This window comes from Borostomias antarcticus (assembly GCF_949987555.1).
Source record: "Borostomias antarcticus genome assembly, chromosome: 13".
In the NCBI taxonomy this organism is placed as follows: domain Eukaryota; kingdom Metazoa; phylum Chordata; class Actinopteri; order Stomiiformes; family Stomiidae; genus Borostomias; species Borostomias antarcticus.
The window spans coordinates 15,335,936-15,355,639 of NC_140246.1; the positions used below are offsets into that span (position 1 = coordinate 15,335,936).

Here is a 19,704-nt window from a genome sequence, read left to right on the forward strand (position 1 = left end):
GCTACGTATCCGTGTTATTCCTTATGAAGTCTCATACAACTGTGTTACTGTTAAGACTAGACACAGCTTTTTATAAGACAAGCTTAATAATTTATTCATTACTTTCTCTAAATACATGCTTAAATAAAGAAAAAAAAAGTGTGTTCTACATTGTGTTTTGCTTCAGTTCATTTTGTATTGCTCCCTACACAGCGTCATTTGGGTCAAGTTAAATAACTAAAATCAATAAGCCACACGTCCACAGTTTGACTTTTATTTACTTTACAACTTTGAACAGCAAAAGCATTGTTGAGTTATCTCATTGTAAACAAGTCCGGTTTCGAAGTCGGTGAAGATTTTTTAACAACAAGGTGGCCGACCGCCAAGTAGCAGCCGATTCCCACTCAACATGGTTAAATAGTTCTCCAAACATCTTCATGTACATTTACTTACAACGCACGTCAACTGTAAGAGCGCTGATAGTTCAGTCGACCCTCGAGTGAACAAAGAACGTTAGCACGGTACAGAAAGCGACTCGCTCCTACACCCTAGAAAACATCTGGCAAAACGGACACCCTTTACGAAAATATTAGAAAAAGCCTATTCCTACACAAAGCTGGACGACAGACAGGAATACCTACAGTATTAAAACAACAAAAACAAAGGTAGAGGAGAGAGGGCATGTAGCGCCATGCACAACGCATTCAGAGGACAGAAGACTTTGTCATTGTGTGCAGCCTTCATTCCTCCCCGTTTTAAAGGCATATCTCTGGTGAGAACATGTAAAATCTGTGACTGTAGGACCTGTGCCACAAGCGGAGGAGGATGGAGTGAGGGACCGTGTTGCTGGCGGCTAGTTGCGCTAATTTGGCTTAATCATATTATTACAAAAAGAATTGTGTCCGACCTAGTCAATACACTCGGCAGTACATAATTCATTAGAAAAAAGCAGAGTATAAATACAGCCACGTTGAGGCTTTTCACAAGAGTAAAAGCATGCATATCAAAACCCTTCATGCTCTTGGCCCCCACGGTCTCTATAAGAGCGTTAACTTAAATTCTCTCAAAACCATTCGGTTCCGAACTTGCAGAGTATTGATGCACTTCATTTCATTGCTGTACCGTCATTGGTCGACACACTTCTGCTCAGAAAGGTCCCTGATCTATGGCCCTGTCTAGCTATTGGTCCAAACTGTGCTCAGGACAACACTGCCGGCATTGCGATGGGCCACATAGTTTTGGTTGGCGTCATTTAGGGGGGTATGAAATAGCCAAAGCAATGGACACAGTGTCACATACAATGCAAACTACGTTTCCATCAAAAGAACATTGGTGACATCAAGTCTGATATCCTTCCACCATGGTACCGTCGACATGGCCGGGAGTCTCCGTACCTCAGGCAATGAGTCCCGTCAGTTTTCTAACAGTAAAAACATGTCTTCACATTATACTTTTAGAAGCAGTTAACATCTTCAGTGAGTAAAAACATATTGACAGATAAAGGAGGATTGCCACGATGCACTTGTACAGTTAACACAGCGAGACGAGCGTCTTTTTCTGCACAATTCCGAGTATGACATAAGACTGGGGTTTCTGAGGCGTGGACTGACATGGAGCTTGCTGGTAAGGGTGGATCCCGGACAGTAGAGACGTCAGCATGGCTACTGCCGTTTACACCGGGACGAGCGAACAGGGCATCACACCAGACGACTCCTTCACTGGATTTGTCCACAGACAATCACACACACGGGCAACCTTCAGTGCTCTCTCTCTCGCGCGCGCGCACACACACACACACACACACACACACACACACACACACACACACACACACACACACACACACACACACACACACACACACACACACACACACACACACACACACACACACACACACACACACACACACACACACACACACACACACACACAGGCTGTACACTGTGGGTAAGCAGTTGCCGTCTAATCAAAACCCTGATTCTCCTCTCCTGAAGTACAAAATCCCAGGATTCCCAGGAGACTGTAATTATGCATACCCCCCCCCCAATCACCACCAGCCAACAGTCTCTCCCTCCCCACGGCTCGGTGGCGTTGGACCAGAAGAGCTAGGAGGTGTAGGAGGGACTGTTAGGGGAAGATGAGCGTGTGCATGTGTGTGTGTGTGTGTGTGTGCGCGCATGGTCAGGTGTGGCAGTTCCGTTTGGTCACAGCAGGAGCGGGTACATGGGGGGGGGGGCACCTTATCCATGACCTGGGCGCTCCTTTAGTAAAGCCTCTTCTCGTAACTGTGGAGCGAAAGAACATCAATCAGTTAATGTTCATCAGAGTGCAGCCCTACACAATGATTACAACAAAAGCAGCATCTATAATGATATAATCATTGTCGACTTTAGGAAGACTACAACTGATCACACTCCAATTATCATGGATGGAGCATCTGTGGGGGTTGTTGACAGCTTTAGATTTCACATGGTCCCTGAACACCAAGTGCACCCTCAAGAAGGCGCACCAGAGATTGTACTTCCTGAGGCGTCTTAAGAAGTTTGGTTTAAGCACAAAAGCGCTCACAAATGTCTACCGGTGCACCATTGAGAGCATTCCCACGTTCTGCATCACGGTGTGGTATGGGAACATGACCTCCCAGGACAGTGGGAAACTGCAGAGGGTTGTAAAGACAGCAGCTAGGATCATTTGCACCGATCTGCCTAAACTCCATGACATCTACACCACTCGCTGTAAGAGGAAAGCCTGTACCATCATTAGGGACCCCAGTCACCCTGCCCATGCACTGTTCTCTCTCCTTCCATCCAAAAAACGTTACCGGAGCATCAAGTCATGTACCACCCGTCTCACTAACTGTTTTTTTCCACAGGCAGTTAGGCTGATGAGTCACTGATGCTCCTACTTTTGCTCTATGCACTTTAATGTCTCTTTGTAATGTCTTATTGTCATATTTCGTAGTGTCTATCGTGTCTTAATGTCTTATTTTGTAAACGTCTCCTGTCATATTGTTGTAATGTCTTACTGTCTTATGTCTTAAGTCATGTCTTGATGTCTGAGAGTGCCGGGCACAGTGCATTTCATTGTATTTTATAAATACACACGACAATAAAAGCCTTGAACTGAACTGAACTAAATATATCATTCTCCGAAATAACCCCTACATTTGCAAATGGCTTATCGACTCAATGTATCTAAATTAAATTGTACCCCAGATAAGATTGTACATCAACAAAACAGAATCCACATATTGAAGTATTGTGTGTGTATGTGTGTGTGTGTGTGTGTGTGTGTAACCCTGCATCCTCCCCTACAGTATTTTATAATTTCAATACTCTCCTTATAATACTTCCACACCCTACGAACGCCGAAGGAGACAAGCAGAGGGTTCTAGAGGGCCAAGCAAACGAGGGGCTTCTGTCCAAGAACAGCTTTCCCCCATCCTCTACTACCCCCAAACCTTTCAGGTCAAGTCTGTGTGTGAACTGTATACTTCCACAGGACAAAGGAATATCTACGACTATCTAAGACACAAAAAGAAAGGACACTTTGACGCCTGAGAAATAGATTCAATGCTATAACTTCAAGATGGTGAGTAGCTGTGTAAACTGTAACGGTGTAACTTAGCTACACAGCATATCTAAATATACGGCTAAACACCATAGCATACCATGTACTTTTCTACCGCTCGCACGCGTGCGTGTGTGTGTGTGTGTGTGTGTGTGTGTGTACACTTACGAGTGGAGCCCGTGGACTCCTCCCTCCACTTGTGCAGACATGGTCCTCTTCTCAAACTTCAGCTCGCCAGAGTACATCATGGAACTGGGAAGGACCACAATACAACAGCATTACACCCAGACCCACACAAATAAATATAAACATACACATGTAATACAATATGCATGTGCTAAAAAAAAATCGTCTGCCACTTACCGGAGGACAGAGAGGCTCTTGGCGCCGATGTCCTGACAGCCGTGCTGGATGCCTGCGATCAGGTAGGGGACGAACTTGTGGATGGAGCCCTTGTCCTGGACCGAGCCGGACACACCCTGGGCCACCTTCACGTTGTCCCCCTCGCTGTGGGATCAGCCGTCACACACACACACCACAGGTTTGGGACGTGCCAACGCCAAGGACGATGTTTTTTTTTAAAGTTTCATCAAATCGCACTCATCGCTTTCGTCCTCTTGAGGGAAATGATGAGCGTGTTTGTATGCAGAGGAGCTACAGTCAATGGCGGACTGGCCATCAGGACGTTCGGGACGAATCCCGATGGGCCGGTCCTCAAGCGGGCCGGTGTGGGCCGGCTTGGATGCCCGCACGAGCACGACAATCGGAATTGCCCCCCCCCCCCCCCCATGCCCCGCTCAACAAATTGGAAAGCCCGTTCAGTGGGCCGACTGGGGCTACGTAGCCCGACCTGAATTATGTCCCCAGTCCGCCCCTGGCACAGTAGGTAGCCAGACTTCTCTACACTGCGTTTCCGCTGAGCCAGCGCTGGAGGAAGGTCTGGCTGGACTCATTACCATTGGGAATAGAGGAGGACAAAACGCTGTATTTCTTTAAACCAATCAAATTCAAATAGCCAATTAGCACAAAGGTTGAAAAACGTGTGTTGCCCGAATAGTACAAATTTGAACATTGACAAATAATAAAATCACAATCATCTTCGGCAGAGCGGTTGCTAGGTTATCGCAGCGCCACGCTGGGCTGTAGTCCGGACTGGCCGACCACATGAATCGGGCGCCACTGATTGGCCAGTAATAAAACGAATGACGAGGCTTATTCCCAAACCCCACATCCGTTGAGTCAGACCGACACCAGGGCAGAGATGTAACGGTATGAACATTTCATATCACAATTATAGTGACCAAAATGATCACGGTTATCAATATTATCGAGGTACTATAAAATGTGCTGATTTTTTTCTAAAACCACTGATAACACACCGATATCATTTCACCAAGTTTTATATTGAAAACCACAAATAAAATTAGTAGCACTATGAACTTTTTGTTTGCATCAACATATAAAATAATGCATCTTGGAAGCTAGCTTTGAAAAACTCACTGGAAATACTGTCCAGCATCAACCAAAGTTCAGAAATCAAACATGCTTTTAATGATCATTTTATCATGATAAATTTCATGGTGGTTTATCATTATACCGGGTATGGTTCCATCCCTACACGGGGGGGGGGGGGGGGTTTAGGGGGCGCTGTGCTCGGTACCTGAAGTAGCGCTTCTGGCTGCTGGTGTTCTTCTCCATGGCGTCCAGGGAGCCCATGCCGCGGTACTTCTTCAGGCGAACGCCGTCCGAGAAGAAATACTCTCCGGGAGCCTCGGAGGTGGCGGCCAGCAGCGAGCCCATCATCACTGAGGGGGCGGGGACATGGAACCAGGTCAAATCAAGTGTGTCCTGTTCTCAGCGTTGCCGTAGCCCTCTCCTAAGTAGTTGGCATCGGTCCCCTCGACTTGCACTAATCCAGTCTACCAGAGAGAATGTGTGTATGCATGTATCCAACACCTAGGCATACTGTATACTGTACATAGATACTTTTTTCGCTTCTTCTTGTAATTTATCTTGTAATTATTTCTTGTAATTTAATTTGATCTATTATGTTTATTATCTATTAATCTATTCTGCTATACCTTTCCCACTGCTACTGTACCTTTCCCACTGCTACTGTACCTTTCCCACTGCACCTTTCCCACTGCTACTGTAGCTCTCCCACTACTACTGTACCCTTTCCCACTGCTACTGTACCTTTCCCACTGCTACTGTACCTTTCCCACTGCTACTGTACCTTTCCCACTGCTACTGTACCCTTTCCCACTGCTACTGTACCCTTTCCCACTGCTACTGTACCTTTCCCACTGCTACTGTACCTTTCCCACCTCTACTGTACCCTTTCCCACTGCACCTTTTCCACTGCTACTGTACCTTTCCCACCTCTACTGTACCCTTTCCCACTGCTACTGTAGCTCTCCCACTGCTACTGTACCTTTCCCACTGTTATTGTACCTTTCCCATCTCTACTGTACCTTTCCCACTGCACCTTTTCCACTGCTACTGTACCTTTCCCACCTCTACTGTACCCTTTCCCACTGCTACTGTAGCTCTCCCACTGCTACTGTACCTTTCCCACTGCTACTGTACCTTTCCCACTGCACCTTTCCCACCTCTACTGTAGCTCTCCCACTACTACTGTACCTTTCCCACTACTACTGTACCTTTCCCACTGCTACTGTACCCTTTCCCACTGCACCTTTCCCACTGCTACTGTACCTTTCCCACTGTTGCTGTACCTTTCCCACTGCTACTGTACCTTTCCCACTGTTACTGTACCTTTCCCACTGTTATTGTACCTTTCCCACTGTTACTGTACCTTTCCCACTGCTGAAACCCCACATTTCCCCCACAGGGATTATTAAAGTATATCTTATCTTAAAACAGTAGTCGCACAATAGTTCTGCCTCCCGCCTGGCCTAGCGCAGAGAGGACAGTTCCTCCTGAGAGTGAAGAACAGAGTTGACGGAGCGTCGTACCCGTGGACGCGCCGAGAGACAGGGCCTTCACCACGTGCCCCACCGTCTGGATGCCGCCGTCGGCGATCACCGGCACGCCGAAGCGCCTGGCGTACTCCGCCACCTTGTACACGGAGGTGCCCTGGGGCCGCCCGCACGCCATCACTGCAGGAGAGAGGGACAGCGCCGTCATGTGGACATCACCACCGCCATGGCCACACGTCACCGCGGTGATCCTGAGCTGGGTTCAAGACAGGTGGAGTGGAGCACCTCAAACAGTTTGGTCCTTCCACCCGGTCTGAGGGTCTTGTACTCGTCCTATTGATGTTGAGCCTATTTTGCTCTCTCAACGTGACCATCTGAATGAGAGAGGCTCATCCCCATGGCAACCCAGGGCAGAGCGTTAACAGATCACCATGACAACATTGTTTTGCGCCCGCTGTAGCTTCTGGTTGTTTCCTGCCTTCAGCAGCTGTTCGTCTGTTAGTGTGGCTTAAAACGCTAGCTGTGAAGAGATCTGAACGCTAACTTTACAGACTTAGAATGACCATGCAAAGGCCATTTTTTTCCTCCATCTGCCACATAGACCAATTGTCAATCAATACAGGCATTCCCATCGCGCACGCACGCACACGCGCACACGCACACACACAAAAAGCATTTAACCGTTTCAAAATCAAGGGTTAGCCAGTAGGGATGCACGATACTGGATTTTTGGCCGATATCCATTCCGCCCGCCTTCTTCTGTAGTGGAATTAACATAGGGCCTACAGTATTATTATGCATATTCTTATCGTGTTGGCCCACCAGCAAATGCAAATGAAGCTTAAAATGATGTAATATTCACTCTTGGTGCAAAATAAGATGGGAGGGGATGGGCGGGTATCGGCGTGTTGGCCGATCTCCCATCTTGCATTTTAATGCAGATATCGGCCGATACAGATACCATGCCGATAATATCGTGCATCCCTATTAGCCAGGGTTCATCTCTGAATCCGAAATAGAGAGATGACTGTTTACTATCCTCCTGACCGCACTGTGTTGCAGGGCAGCAACATGCAGATTTGCAGAGTTCGCCAAGACTTGAGCCAGGTGAGGCAGGTCAGAGAGGCGGGTCAGAGAGGCGGGTCAGAGGGGCGGGTCAGAGAGGCGGGTCAGAGGGGCAGGTCAGAGGGGCGGGTTAGAGAGGCGGGTCAGAGGGGCGGGTTAGAGAGGCCGGTCAGAGAGGCGGGTCAGAGAGGCGGGTCAGAGGGGCAGGTCAGAGAGGCGGGTCAGAGGGGCAGGTCAGAGAGGCGGGTCAGAGGGGCAGGTCAGAGAGGCGGGTCAGAGAGGCGGGTCAGAGGGGCAGGTCAGAGGGGCAGGTCAGAGGGGCAGGTCAGAGGGGCAGGTCAGAGAGGCAGGTCAGAGGGGCAGGTCAGAGGGGCAGGTCAGAGGGGCAGGTCAGAGGGGCAGGTCAGAGGGGCAGGTCAGAGGGGCAGGTCAGAGGGGCAGGTCAGAGGGGCAGGTCAGAGAGGCGGGTCAGAGGGGCAGGTCAGAGAGGCGGGTCAGAGGGGCGGGTCAGAGGTCAGAGAGGCGGGTCAGAGGTCAGAGAGGCGGGTCAGAGGTCAGAGAGGCGGGTCAGAGGTCAGAGAGGCGGGTCAGAGGTCAGAGAGGCAGGTCAGAGGGGCAGGTCAGAGAGGCAGGTCAGAGGGGCAGGTCAGAGGGGCAGGTCAGAGGTCAGAGTGGCAGGTCAGAGGTCAGAGAGGCAGGTCAGAGGGGCAGGTCAGAGGCAGGTCAGAGGTGCAGGTCAGAGGGGCAGGTCAGAGGTCAGAGTGGCAGGTCAGAAGTCAGAGAGGGGGGTCAGAGGTCAGAGAGGCGGGTCAGAGGTCAGAGAGGCGGGTCAGAGAGGCAGGTCAGAGGTGCAGGTCAGAGGGGCAGGTCAGAGATCAGAGTGGCAGGTCAGAGTGACTGGCTGCGTTCGTGGCGGCGGGCGCGACGCGTACCTTCCTGGGTGATGCAGATGGAGCCACAGCCCATCCCCACTCTCAGCGCGTCCACCCCTGCGTCAATCAGGTTCTTCGCCTGGGCGGCCGTCACCACTGAGGGAGAGACCACACACACACACACACACACACACACACACACACACGCACGCACCCGACACACGCACGCACCCGAAACACACACACACATTAACAATTTATGTCCACATAGAGAAAATTACATACAGGGACAAAAATACTAAAGGTGCAGTTAGTATACAATCACAATTCATGGACCAGCGCACACACACACACACACACACACACACACACACACACAATCTACAACACATGTACACTCAAGCCTCAAAATGCAGTGGCAGCCCTTTTGCTTACATTTGACATTATGTTACATCTTTCATCTCTGTACGATTTGATTTGATTGACAGGTGAAACATCAGAATGTTTCTGTAGGGTCGGGCGGGTTTGCTCACCGTTCCCCCCCACCACCTGAAGCTCGGGGTGTTTCTGTTTGATGTAGCTGATCATGCCGATCTGATACACCGAGTTGCCTTGTGATGAGTCCTGTAGAGACAACAAAATGGCCGCCTGTTTTCAAAGCTTTCACCTGGTTTCAGCATCAACATCAGACAGGTTGACATCCAGCATTAATCTATCCAATCCAGTCCTGTGTTCAAATTAAAACGTGCCATTGTGAGGGTCACACTGTGCATTAAGCCACCCACATACAACCTCTAAATCATCTGACCAAGCCCTAGTAGTACACAACCACATCTCTGTCCAACTACAGCCCAGACGCACCAGAACCACCACGTCCACTCCGGCCTGCACCAGCAGGTCCAGTCTGTACTTGTCGTCGTCCCGGGTGCCGATGGCCGCCCCACACAGCAGCTGCTTGCGGGAGTCTTTGGAGGCCAGGGGGTAGTCCCTGTTCTTCTTCAGGTCCGTCCTGGCGATGATCGACACCAGCTCGTCACTGTCATTCACGATGGGCAGCTTACCTGGTTACACGCACAGACACACACACAGACACACACACACACACACACACACACACGCACAAACCATCAATATCATTAAAAGCAACACGTTAGGTTGTACATTTGACATAATCCAGAGACCTGCAACTTGGTAGGGATCAATGCAACCAATGCACAATTATAATAGTGATAATTCAATATTCCATACAGAGACATCGACACGGCCTACATTCCACAGCTCACCTTTCTTGCTCCGCTGTAAAATGTCGTTGGCCTCCTTCAGGGTGACACCGGCGGGCGCCACCACTAACTCCTCCCTCTTAGTCATCACCTGGGAAATGAGATCATCAAGAGGACTTTAATTAAATCAATTGAATGGTCTCTGACACTTCCAAATAAGGAATTATCAAATGACTAAGCACTGAATTATTATTATTTTATTTTTTTTAAAGACACAAATGCTATCAAAGCAACTCTCATGCACAAGACTGGTGACGCACAGAACACAGTCACGCTGAGGCTCACCTCCTCCAGCTGTCTGCTGTGGTCCTTCTCTGAGAGGAAGTCGATGTCTCTGGAGGTGACGATCCCCACCAGCTTGCTGCCCATCTTGCCCGTCTCCGTGACCGGCATGCCCGAGAAGCCGTGCCGCGCCTTGGCCTCGATCACGTCTCCCACCGTGTTGCGGGGGCTCATGACGAGGGGGTCTGTGATGAAGCCCTGCTCAAACCTCTGGAACACAAAACATTTACACCATTCAACACCCACTTTAACATTGTTATACTGTATGCTGGAAGTCTACCCCTATATTACGCGTTTAATTAAGTGCAACTTTCCTAGTATTTTCTGTAAGCCTAAGACTAATATACAGTAGATGTTTGTACATACAATGTTAAAGACTGATATTTGTATTAACTAAGCTATGGGTGCAAATTAGCATGTATAACCCCAGTGCAGATCGAAGTGTCTCACCTTCACTTTGCGGACCTCGTTTGCTTGGAATTCTGGGGTGCAGTTGTGGTGGATCATGCCTATTCCTCCCATCAACTGCAACACAAAACCAGTGTTTTAAAAGGTCTGTTACAAACTGGACCAAAACAAACACACACACACAGGAAAAACCCTCTGGCAGGGCCTTACCGCCATGGCGATGGCCATCGCCGACTCTGTGACGGTGTCCATGGGCGAGGAGATGAGGGGCGTCTTCAGCGTGATCTTCCGGGTCAGGGCAGAGGTCAGGTCCTGAGGGAGACACGGGCCACCACAACGTTGAGCTAAAGTCCCCATCTGAACCTTCAAGACGCATCGATTGTGCAGTCTTTTACGTCACCAAGATGGGCATTTTATAAGCGTTTCTTTTTTTATATATATATTCACCATGGCATCCACTAGGGGGCAGACCTGCATGAAGAAAAACAGACTGTCCATGTCCATATCCCATGAATGTGTCACATTACAGCAAATTACAAGCAACTGAAACACGGACACCTCCGCTGAGGCTCAACCTAAATACTCACATACAACTCTCACTTTGAACCCGTTGCTTAACTGACAAGACTGACATTGTTTTGTCTAAAGAGATACATGTGCCTTAGTCATTGGGCAAGAGAAAGAGGTCTGTGACCTTCATGGTTACCTAGCATATGTGGATAAGCAGGCAGTGTTCTCCATCTTACAAAATAGCTGGTATTGTCAGGGAAAATAATTCTTCCAGATACCTCAAGATATTCCCGCTCTCATAACACAAGCTGCCATTTCCGTGTTTTCCATAGCTGGGATAGTGAGACTGAAATCGCATTCCTTGTTCATGGGAAGTTAGATTGTGTTTTATGACATCCAAGCTTCCCTCCCTTATTCGCGGCAGACATAAACAAAATGGTCCGACTGCCGTGGTTCTCAAGAGTTCATTGGAAGGGGAGGCGAACTCCGAGGAACACCTTAGACTAGCGTTTATGGACGCTCGGCCGCACTAGCACGCTAAATTCCACAATGAGCCAAACTGAAGTCAAGAACATTTTAACAACCTGGGGGAATTTCCCATCTCTGCTCCAAACTGAGGCCCAGCAGAGTTACCTAGTGTGAAAAACCCACACCTATTTAAATGGAATATTGCATTCATGAACTCCCACCTTTTTGAGTTTGGAACGAGGCCAAACGCAGTTGCTCAAAACGCGGGTCGGCATCAGTTACACAGAAAAAAAACCCAGATGAGCCTAAAGCTCTGTGGAGATGGCCGACCCACGGTAACACGGGTCAGCAGCTCCACACTGCATACAAACAGGGAGATTAGAGATATCAATTAGATTTAAAAGCCCTGATCTGGGCGGCAGGGGATGGGAGGGATTTCACCCAAAGCCTGAGATGCCTAATGCTCATACTGTACATCATCCCCTGAGAGAGAGAGAGAGAGAGAGAGAGAGAGAGAGAGAGGAGAGAGAGGAGAGAGAGGAGAGAGAGGAGAGAGAGGAGAGAGAGGAGAGAGAGGAGAGAGAGGAGAGAGAGGAGAGAGAGGAGAGAGAGGAGAGAGAGGGGAGAGGGGAGAGGGAGAGAGAGAGAGAGAGGGAGAGAGGGAGAGAGGGAGAGAGAGAGAGGGAGAGGGAGAGGGAGAGGGAGAGGGAGAGGGAGAGGGAGAGAGAGAGAGAGGAGAGAGGAGAGAGAGAGGAGAGAGAGGGAGGAGAGAGAGAGAGAGAGAGAGAGAGAGAGAGAGAGGAGAGAGAGTGTTAACCAGTCATGTGGGCGGCCATTTCGGCTAAAACGGTACAGCCGAGTTGGCGGAGTGACGCAGGCACTTGTATTTTTCTGTCTCTTTCACTATTTATGAAACGTGCAATTACAGAGTGAGGTCGATGTGTGTGTGTTTGTGTGTGTGTGTGTGTGTGCAGACTCAGTGCTGTAATAAGGCTCATGGTTTAGGAAGTGGGTGTGGCTAGGTGGAGGAGTGTCTACAACCACAGTGACTAAACAGTATGTGAGTAGCGGTGTCTGCATGGCTCATATGTGATGGGACTTCATACTGAAAAACCCAGTCTAGTTCCATTGCACATGTCCTTAATAACATCTCTTAAACCATGTTATAACTTTATTCTGCGAAGCTGACACTCATCATGTTATGCCTATCCATCCATCCCTCCATCCATCCATCCCTCCATCCCTCCCTCCCTCCCTCCCTCCATCTTGCTCAGTCTTGTAGTTGTGTGAGCCCTAGGTCAGTCATGCATGGTAACGGAGGACACACTCACCACTTCGTCTGAGGTGAAGTCGATGAAACCGGGCAGGATCAGAAAGTCACTGGAAGACAAAGAGAGAGAGTGGACAGTCAGCGGGTGGGAGTGGGGGGCGGGGGGGTGACATCATGGACAGTCATGTGCGGACAATACTACAAACCTAATGGCAACTGCTGACTTGAATGAGTGGGTCAAGCAAGTAAGTAGGTAGCCTTGAGAACCGATTCTCGAGCCTAGTGGCCCCCCATCTCCTGATTCCTTAGTGTGAGGCAGAAACAAGTACACCCCCTGGACATGATGCTAGTATGTCGCAGGGACCTACCCCCAATCGAAGGGCCAGGGGGAGCCATCGGGTGCCATTTTTTTTATAGTCTTTTTTACGACTCGGACGGGGATCGAACCCCCAACCTCCCAATCTCAGGGCGGACACTTTAACCACAAGGCCACTGAGCAGTGGGTCAAACTGAATCTAAAAGGTGAGATCACTGCGATCGGCAACCAACTGGTTCCGACCGCGGCTTAAAAAGCCAGTGAGAGGGGGTGTGAAGATAGCAAACGGCTGCTTCCTAGTTTAGAACAGTGCCTGCTGATTCAACTACCGTTTCACCCGAACTACAAGCCTCTCTACGACTGGCCAAAAGTAGACATGCCTCTCACATGAGACGCGGGATGCAAGACGTGTGCACACCAAAGTGACAGATGCCCGATTCTTTTTGGGCCGCCTGCTGGATTGGTGTCAGGGAGTTAACACTGCCCTGCTTGCATCATCTATCCCCCATTCGTCTATATTCAAAAGGTGTGAAAGGGGCAGGTGTTGAAAGTCGAAGGTGGGGTAAGTGTCAATTCGCTGTGGCTAGCGAACAGGTAGGAAAGCTATTTCAACCGTATCTAGGACACATGAGGAGTTGCCCAATATTAGCTGAGAATTCAAAAAATGAAGTGTTCAGATATGCTATGAATGAGGATAAGAGTATGCTGACGCTGGCCTATAGTGGCCCAGAACGGGGAAAGACAAACTCAGGGCTAACAATGGAAAGGCGATGACACCATGGAGCTTGTCAGCACAATGCTAAAAGGAACTTTTACCTCAGCTAAGTGTAGTTTAAAGGTTTAAAGGTTGATCTTTCACTAATAACTAATGTTGCCACGTTGGAACTGTAGCCGAATTCAACGTGGACGACAAGAAATGTTTAAAAACAACAGAAGATGTGCCCCAATTCTCACAAAATACTGCTTACTTATCTTTCCAAACCTCCTTTATGATCACTGATATGCATTTCTGATATTGGAAAGGGTGCACTGTACAAGCTAGCTCCAATCCATTCATATCCTTAGTGCTGCGCAGATGTCGACAAAGAAAATATCAGCTGATGACAGTATTTGCAAACCGCATCGTCCTGCATGTCCAGGGGTTACGACACCCGGGGTCAACTCCAGCCAGTAGACTGCATAATAAACACCAGGGAGGAACAGAGAGCGCCGAGACAGAGGTCGATGACAGAGAGGAGGGAGAACGAGAGAGAGAGAGAGAGAGAGAGAGAGAGAGAGGGAAAGCGAGAGGGAGGGAGGGGGAGGGAGAGGGGGGAAGAGAGAGAGAGAGGGAGGGAGGGAGGGAGGGAGAGGGGGGTGGGGGGGAGAGACAGAGAGGGAGAGGGATGATGTGTGATTTTCAGACGGGCGGACCTGCGGTGGTTTGGCTTGCGGGTGTAAAAACACAGACAGGCCGGGGAGAGAGAGGAGCGGATAAGGAGGGCTTTGTCTGCGGCGGGGCGAGTGACTGAACGGGAGAGAGTACGTCGTTAGAGGAGGCAGGACAAGAGAGAACCCCCCCCCCCCCCCCCCCCCAAGGCATAATGGCCAGAATCTGAATCATATAAAAGTCAACTGGAAAATGTGAAACTTGCAGGAGCAAAGAGGAGAGTGAGAGAGCGTGATGAGAGAGAGAGACCATGACCAGAGACAGGGGAGAGAGGAGGAGAACGAACCACACACCACCCTGTCCTCTCCTTCGCCCGTGTGGGTGGAACGACTTGGACCTAAAATAAGCCCACCAGACAGGGAGCAAGGGACCGCTGCATCCTCCATAAACACCAACATCTGCCAGCATTTAACCCCACCACAGGTCACACCCCGGCCTCCCAATGCACTGACTAAAGCTACAGATTCTACATCTGCCATTGAACAGAGTCTGTCCCCATTTCAATTCATTAACCTTGGCGGGGTCACACATCGTATGGTTAGAATCTGTTATTAAGTTATTGAAAATAGCCTAGCAGCCTACTCTCACGTCATCTTCCGTTTTTTTCCGGCAGCTTCTTTCTGGTGAGCAAACCAGATTTGGAAACTAGTCAGTTAGGTTCTGTGAGCAGTGCGACTGTGGCGTCACGGAGTGAGACGACAAGACGGGGTTAGGATTCTAGGGGAAGGGCTCATTGTGCAAGGTTCATGCCGATGGTTTCAAAATCCTAGAGACAACATTTGCTCGTGGGGTACCTTTGAATATGGTTTGCATCTGAATGGACGATGCCATTATGGCAGGGTTTCAAACTGCCCAGGACTGCCTGTGTAAGCGATTATATGGCGACTAAGTACAGAGATATGCTTACTATTACCTTATGAGCCAACATGCCATCTGTCATAGAGTCTTAGCACTTAACTTGGTTTAAGTCACCATGTTTAATGGAAGCGAATGTGTAATTGAGGGTGGGGCTTCCCCTCCAATGTGTTCTATGGTGCCGCCTCCACATAACGCATGGCCTTTCTGTGTTCCTTGCGTAAAACTGATCTTTATTTGGGCTGCGCGCGTGCGCGTGTGCGTAGCTCTGAACATAGCTCCATGCGTAGCGGCCCTCCAACTCTTGTGATGTCAAATGGCACGTTCTTACAGTTGCAGCAAAGGTGTTGTGGCCTTAAGGACGCAGGTGTGGTCGTCTGGGTCCTCTCCTCCCTCCTCTGGCTCCCAGCCCCCTCTGAGGAGATCCCATGACCGTCCCTCAGGCTGGTCATGTGACAGCCTTCCCTCCCAGCACGACGGACTTCGTTACCCCCCCCCCCCCCCCCCCCCCCCCACGTGCGCACGCTGTCCGTACACAATTAACCACAAAAAGTAGAACTGGCACTCATCAGTTTTCGATGACTGGATTCTAGCTGTCTGATTAAAATATTTGTACGACTGATCTGATGTAACAAGAACCGGCCTTAACCATGGCTTCCTTCATTTTGGTGGCAATTCTGAGACGCGTATGCAGGGTTTTCCTAACGGGTATCACTTTTGGACGGCTGACAATTTTGGCAAAGAGGAGTCCCATTCAAGAGGCAATACACTGAAAAGGGTTTGAGCAATATTCTTAGCAGTCAAATGGTAGAAGAGTGACGAGTTTGCTATTGTATATAAACCAGTTAGCCTACTCAAGGATCCAGGTCCTGTGACTGTGGTCCAACACTTCCTGAAATCTAGTTAGTTCAAGCAGGTTATCATCAAAAAAAGATGATGTTAAAAGGGTTATTCAACGCAAGAAATAGATGAGTTAATGTAACGAGTTTCAAACACAGTGTGCTACAAGAGTGCTGATGAGAATGATGAATGCAGAGACAGCGTTGGGAACTGAGCTAGATGTGCTCAATGAACGGTAGTGAGGGATAGTGTGTGCCAGAGAATCAGATAGCAGGTCATGCATTATGATTCTTCATGGCATCTACTGGGGCAGGTATTTCATTACTGGAAGCAAAGATCACAGCCATGACAAAGGTTTGTTTCAGCATTCAAACTTGCTTTCCCTTAAGGCTCATGCATGCACCCATTATGAAAGCAGTATATTCAGTTGAGCAAGCTAAGAAGAAATTAGAGTAGTTTGAATCTTAATGGTGTTTCTTTAGACCAAAACTGTCAATTAGAAGATTTGCTTCCCCTATATGAATTCATCGTCTAGAGAGACAGGATTTTAATAGTAATGTAGTGTTAAAATGGTTAAAACGTGACCGTGTTACTCACTTGTAAGTCAACCCGTCCCCTTTAGAGCAAAGCTCGTCTGCTGTTTGACCGTCGGAGACAACACACTGTTGGTCAGATCTGCCGGTTCAAAACGTGTTGGCCATTACAGAACGCCGCCCCCATCTCCCCGACACCTCGTGCGCTTTAGGTTTTTTTGACAGATCACAACCTCAGACAACTCTCCAGCAGCGTTAAAACGGAACGTACTTGTATGTGAGGCCATCTCCGATGGAGAAAAGCTGTTGTGCCGTGAGTCCATCTTCAGGGACATAGCCCGTGCCGCCACTGATCAGGTAATCTGCCATGCTGTCAAGGATAAAAAAAATAAAATAAAAATAAAAAGTATTCTCCATTAATGCTCAAAATGATTAATACAGATGCACATATAAGAATCATGAAGGAAAAAACATTCACACCCAAAACTGCTTCTCCCATGCACGCAGGTGCTGGATGATAGTCCAGACTGCCAAGGTTAAGACACAACCCACAGAAGCCAGCGCCACGATGGGTGTCAGCATCACTCCAACGATAAACAAATCAAATGTTATCAAACAAACATTCTCTAGGAGCGAGGGGTCGTGATGACAAAATAGAAGCATGACGTTTAATTAACTCTTTTTTTTTTTAAATCAGATGACGCATGTAAACAAACGACTAAAAATGGCAACACGCATGTTGAAATAAACACGGCGTTTCCACCCTGACGCATCTGCCCAGTCTCACGGTAGCTAACGCTGCTGACCTACATTGGGTCACTTAACGATAGACACAAAACAGTGGCGCATGCAGGAAAAAATAAAATCATAACTTATAAGATATATTGCTTCCGTTGACTAAAACTAACCTTGGGGGTATAACTAGCTAGTGTCTGGTTGAGGAAATATAGCAAGCCTAGACTGTATTAAGTCTCCATCATTTGGATGTTAGCTGGACATGCATGATGTGCGTCAAGACAGACAGGTAGCAGCATGAAACCTGTCAAACGAGCTGTTATTCACATCAGCCTTACCCAGCTAGCGATCTGGCTGTTTGGCAACTAAACGATGCTATCGTTGCGGTGATCAAACACATAGAAACCAGGCAGAGGCACGGAACTAGCTGGTGCTAGCGAGTTACACTGAGCTAGTTTAGCTACATGTCACCAGGCAGCATGTGGATGCATCGATGGGATGAAAGCTAGCATGAGCTGGAGCGTTTCTGTTAGCCAGACGTGAGAAACCCTTGTGTCATCAAAGTTAAGCATTCATAATCTAGCTCGTTTCGCTATCAAGCTAACGTTTAGAGCCACGACACGCAGGTCGTAATATTAGACGTGCGCTGTTCAACAATGCATATTATGTCAACTACTGGCTAGGCTAGCTACTTACTAGCTACTTACTAGCTGGCGTTAGCGGTAGCATCTCATATTCATTGGCCCCCCATATTTTTGAGCACACCGAATCATTCAGTAAAACGATAACACTAAATATAAAGCTACGTCCCAACCTTTTCCTAACCTCTTGAGTTGAGCACGCTGTCCGACACGTTTGCTGTATGAAGAGAGGGTTGAACTTCCCAGCTGTCTGTGCTAGCTAGCTAGCTTCCTGCTAGCTCGGAAACGTGTCGAGAGAGATCCAGTGAGTGGAAATAGCTTAGCTAACCGTGAGATGCAATCAAACCAGAGTGCTTATTTCCAAGCTGCCTTGGGTCTTGCGATCTGAAGAAAACTCAAGTGATGCTCCGAAGCTATTCCAAATGTTTTGGACCAACACTGCATATACTGTCGGCGTTAAATATGTAGCCCCTAGCCCTCGTCATCACATCCTAGACCAGTCTCATCTCCCTCACCCACGTGGGACCGGGACCAATGCGAGCGCTCTGTTCCCCTCTCTCACCATCGCAAGCACACGGACATGTACAGTCCTGCATGAAATATATTTGTTTAACATGAACATGTCACCTCACCTCACCTGCTTACTAATATGGCTTACGTTAAATGTAATAATGCTTTATTAAACTATGAATCTTATTTACCCTCTCATATCAGACAGAATTTGAATGTCCCCCAAGAATCCCGTGGATTTCAACTCTGGTATTGGGGTTTAAATTGGAAAGCACCACTATCTAATCTAAGAGTCACATGGCTAACCCAAAATGACAATCCACCGACAGCGAGTCAGAGCCAGAGACCACATGCCAAAATTGAGTAGGCTACAGTTCTCTCAATGCTTGACTTGGGACGAACGATGTGCAGTTGCTTTGACACATAAAGTCAATATAAATTCATTATTCAACTTCATTATTCGAAATTAACAAATTACTTTACAAATTAACAAATGTTAACACATTAAAACGACTTTATGCTGTAGAGAACAGGATTATTCACTGCTAATTTTGATTCCATTGGGGGCGGGGGGGGGGGGGGGGGGGGGGTAAAATGAAAACAATAAAATAAAAACTATTGTTTTCAGCTTTTTGTGGGTCAAGAGCACCTTCAACATTTTCAAATATTTGACCTAGACATATTTATTTGACCCAGGGCTGCATCAAAATATTTAATGTTGCCAGCATGAGGCAATTATCTAAACATGTGATGTGAGTGCACGTGCATTCCACTTAGGCCTCCACAAACTGCCTTTGTAGGTGTGTGTTAGGAGGAACTTCCTGAGCATCACTGTCCGACCAATGGATTTTACCTAAAGTTTTGGACCAATGGATTTTACCTCAGAGTCAAGAATACACATAGAAGAGTAAAATGCAGTGTTACAGAGTCTGATATAATATAATATAAAAGAATAGAATAGAATAGAATGTTTATTTGCCATGTGTAACAAGTACGGGTACAACAATGGGACAACAATGAAAGTGGACCAAGACCAGGTGAGCCAAACAGTGGCGACACTGTAATGGAGTCACGAAGACAGAAAGTGACTGCTGATGCAAACGTTGAGGTCCAGCGGTACATGATGGAGCCACACATGGGAAGACTGGAGGACCCCCTCAAACACTGGGAGAGACAAAAATGTGTCTACCCCAATC

At 48.1% G+C, this 19,704-nt stretch overlaps 1 protein-coding gene across 5 annotated transcripts; it reads right to left on the reverse strand.

The window, feature by feature from the left end:
* Positions 1-274: 274 nt before the first annotated feature.
* On the reverse strand, positions 275-18,417 carry impdh1b (IMP (inosine 5'-monophosphate) dehydrogenase 1b; the record flags this gene model as incomplete). 5 transcript variants are annotated; one of them, XM_084448092.1, is made up of 16 exons in its annotated part: positions 18,183-18,417; positions 16,894-16,992; positions 16,687-16,764; positions 12,711-12,759; positions 10,612-10,713; positions 10,444-10,518; positions 9,997-10,203; positions 9,715-9,802; positions 9,293-9,492; positions 8,965-9,055; positions 8,492-8,587; positions 6,531-6,674; positions 5,213-5,357; positions 3,916-4,059; positions 3,721-3,804; positions 275-2,267 (listed from the first exon to the last, which is right to left on the reverse strand). In XM_084448092.1, exons 2-16 carry the CDS (start codon positions 16,989-16,991, stop codon positions 2,246-2,248), a joined length of 1,623 nt encoding a protein of 540 aa, XP_084304218.1. In that variant the 5' UTR covers position 16,992; positions 18,183-18,417. The 5 variants fall into 5 exon arrangements, with proteins under 5 accessions (XP_084304218.1, XP_084304217.1, XP_084304220.1 ...); XM_084448091.1 differs by having other exon boundaries at positions 18,172-18,417; XM_084448094.1 differs by lacking the exon at positions 16,687-16,764 and having other exon boundaries at positions 18,172-18,417.
* Between the last annotated feature and the right edge of the window lie 1,287 nt (positions 18,418-19,704).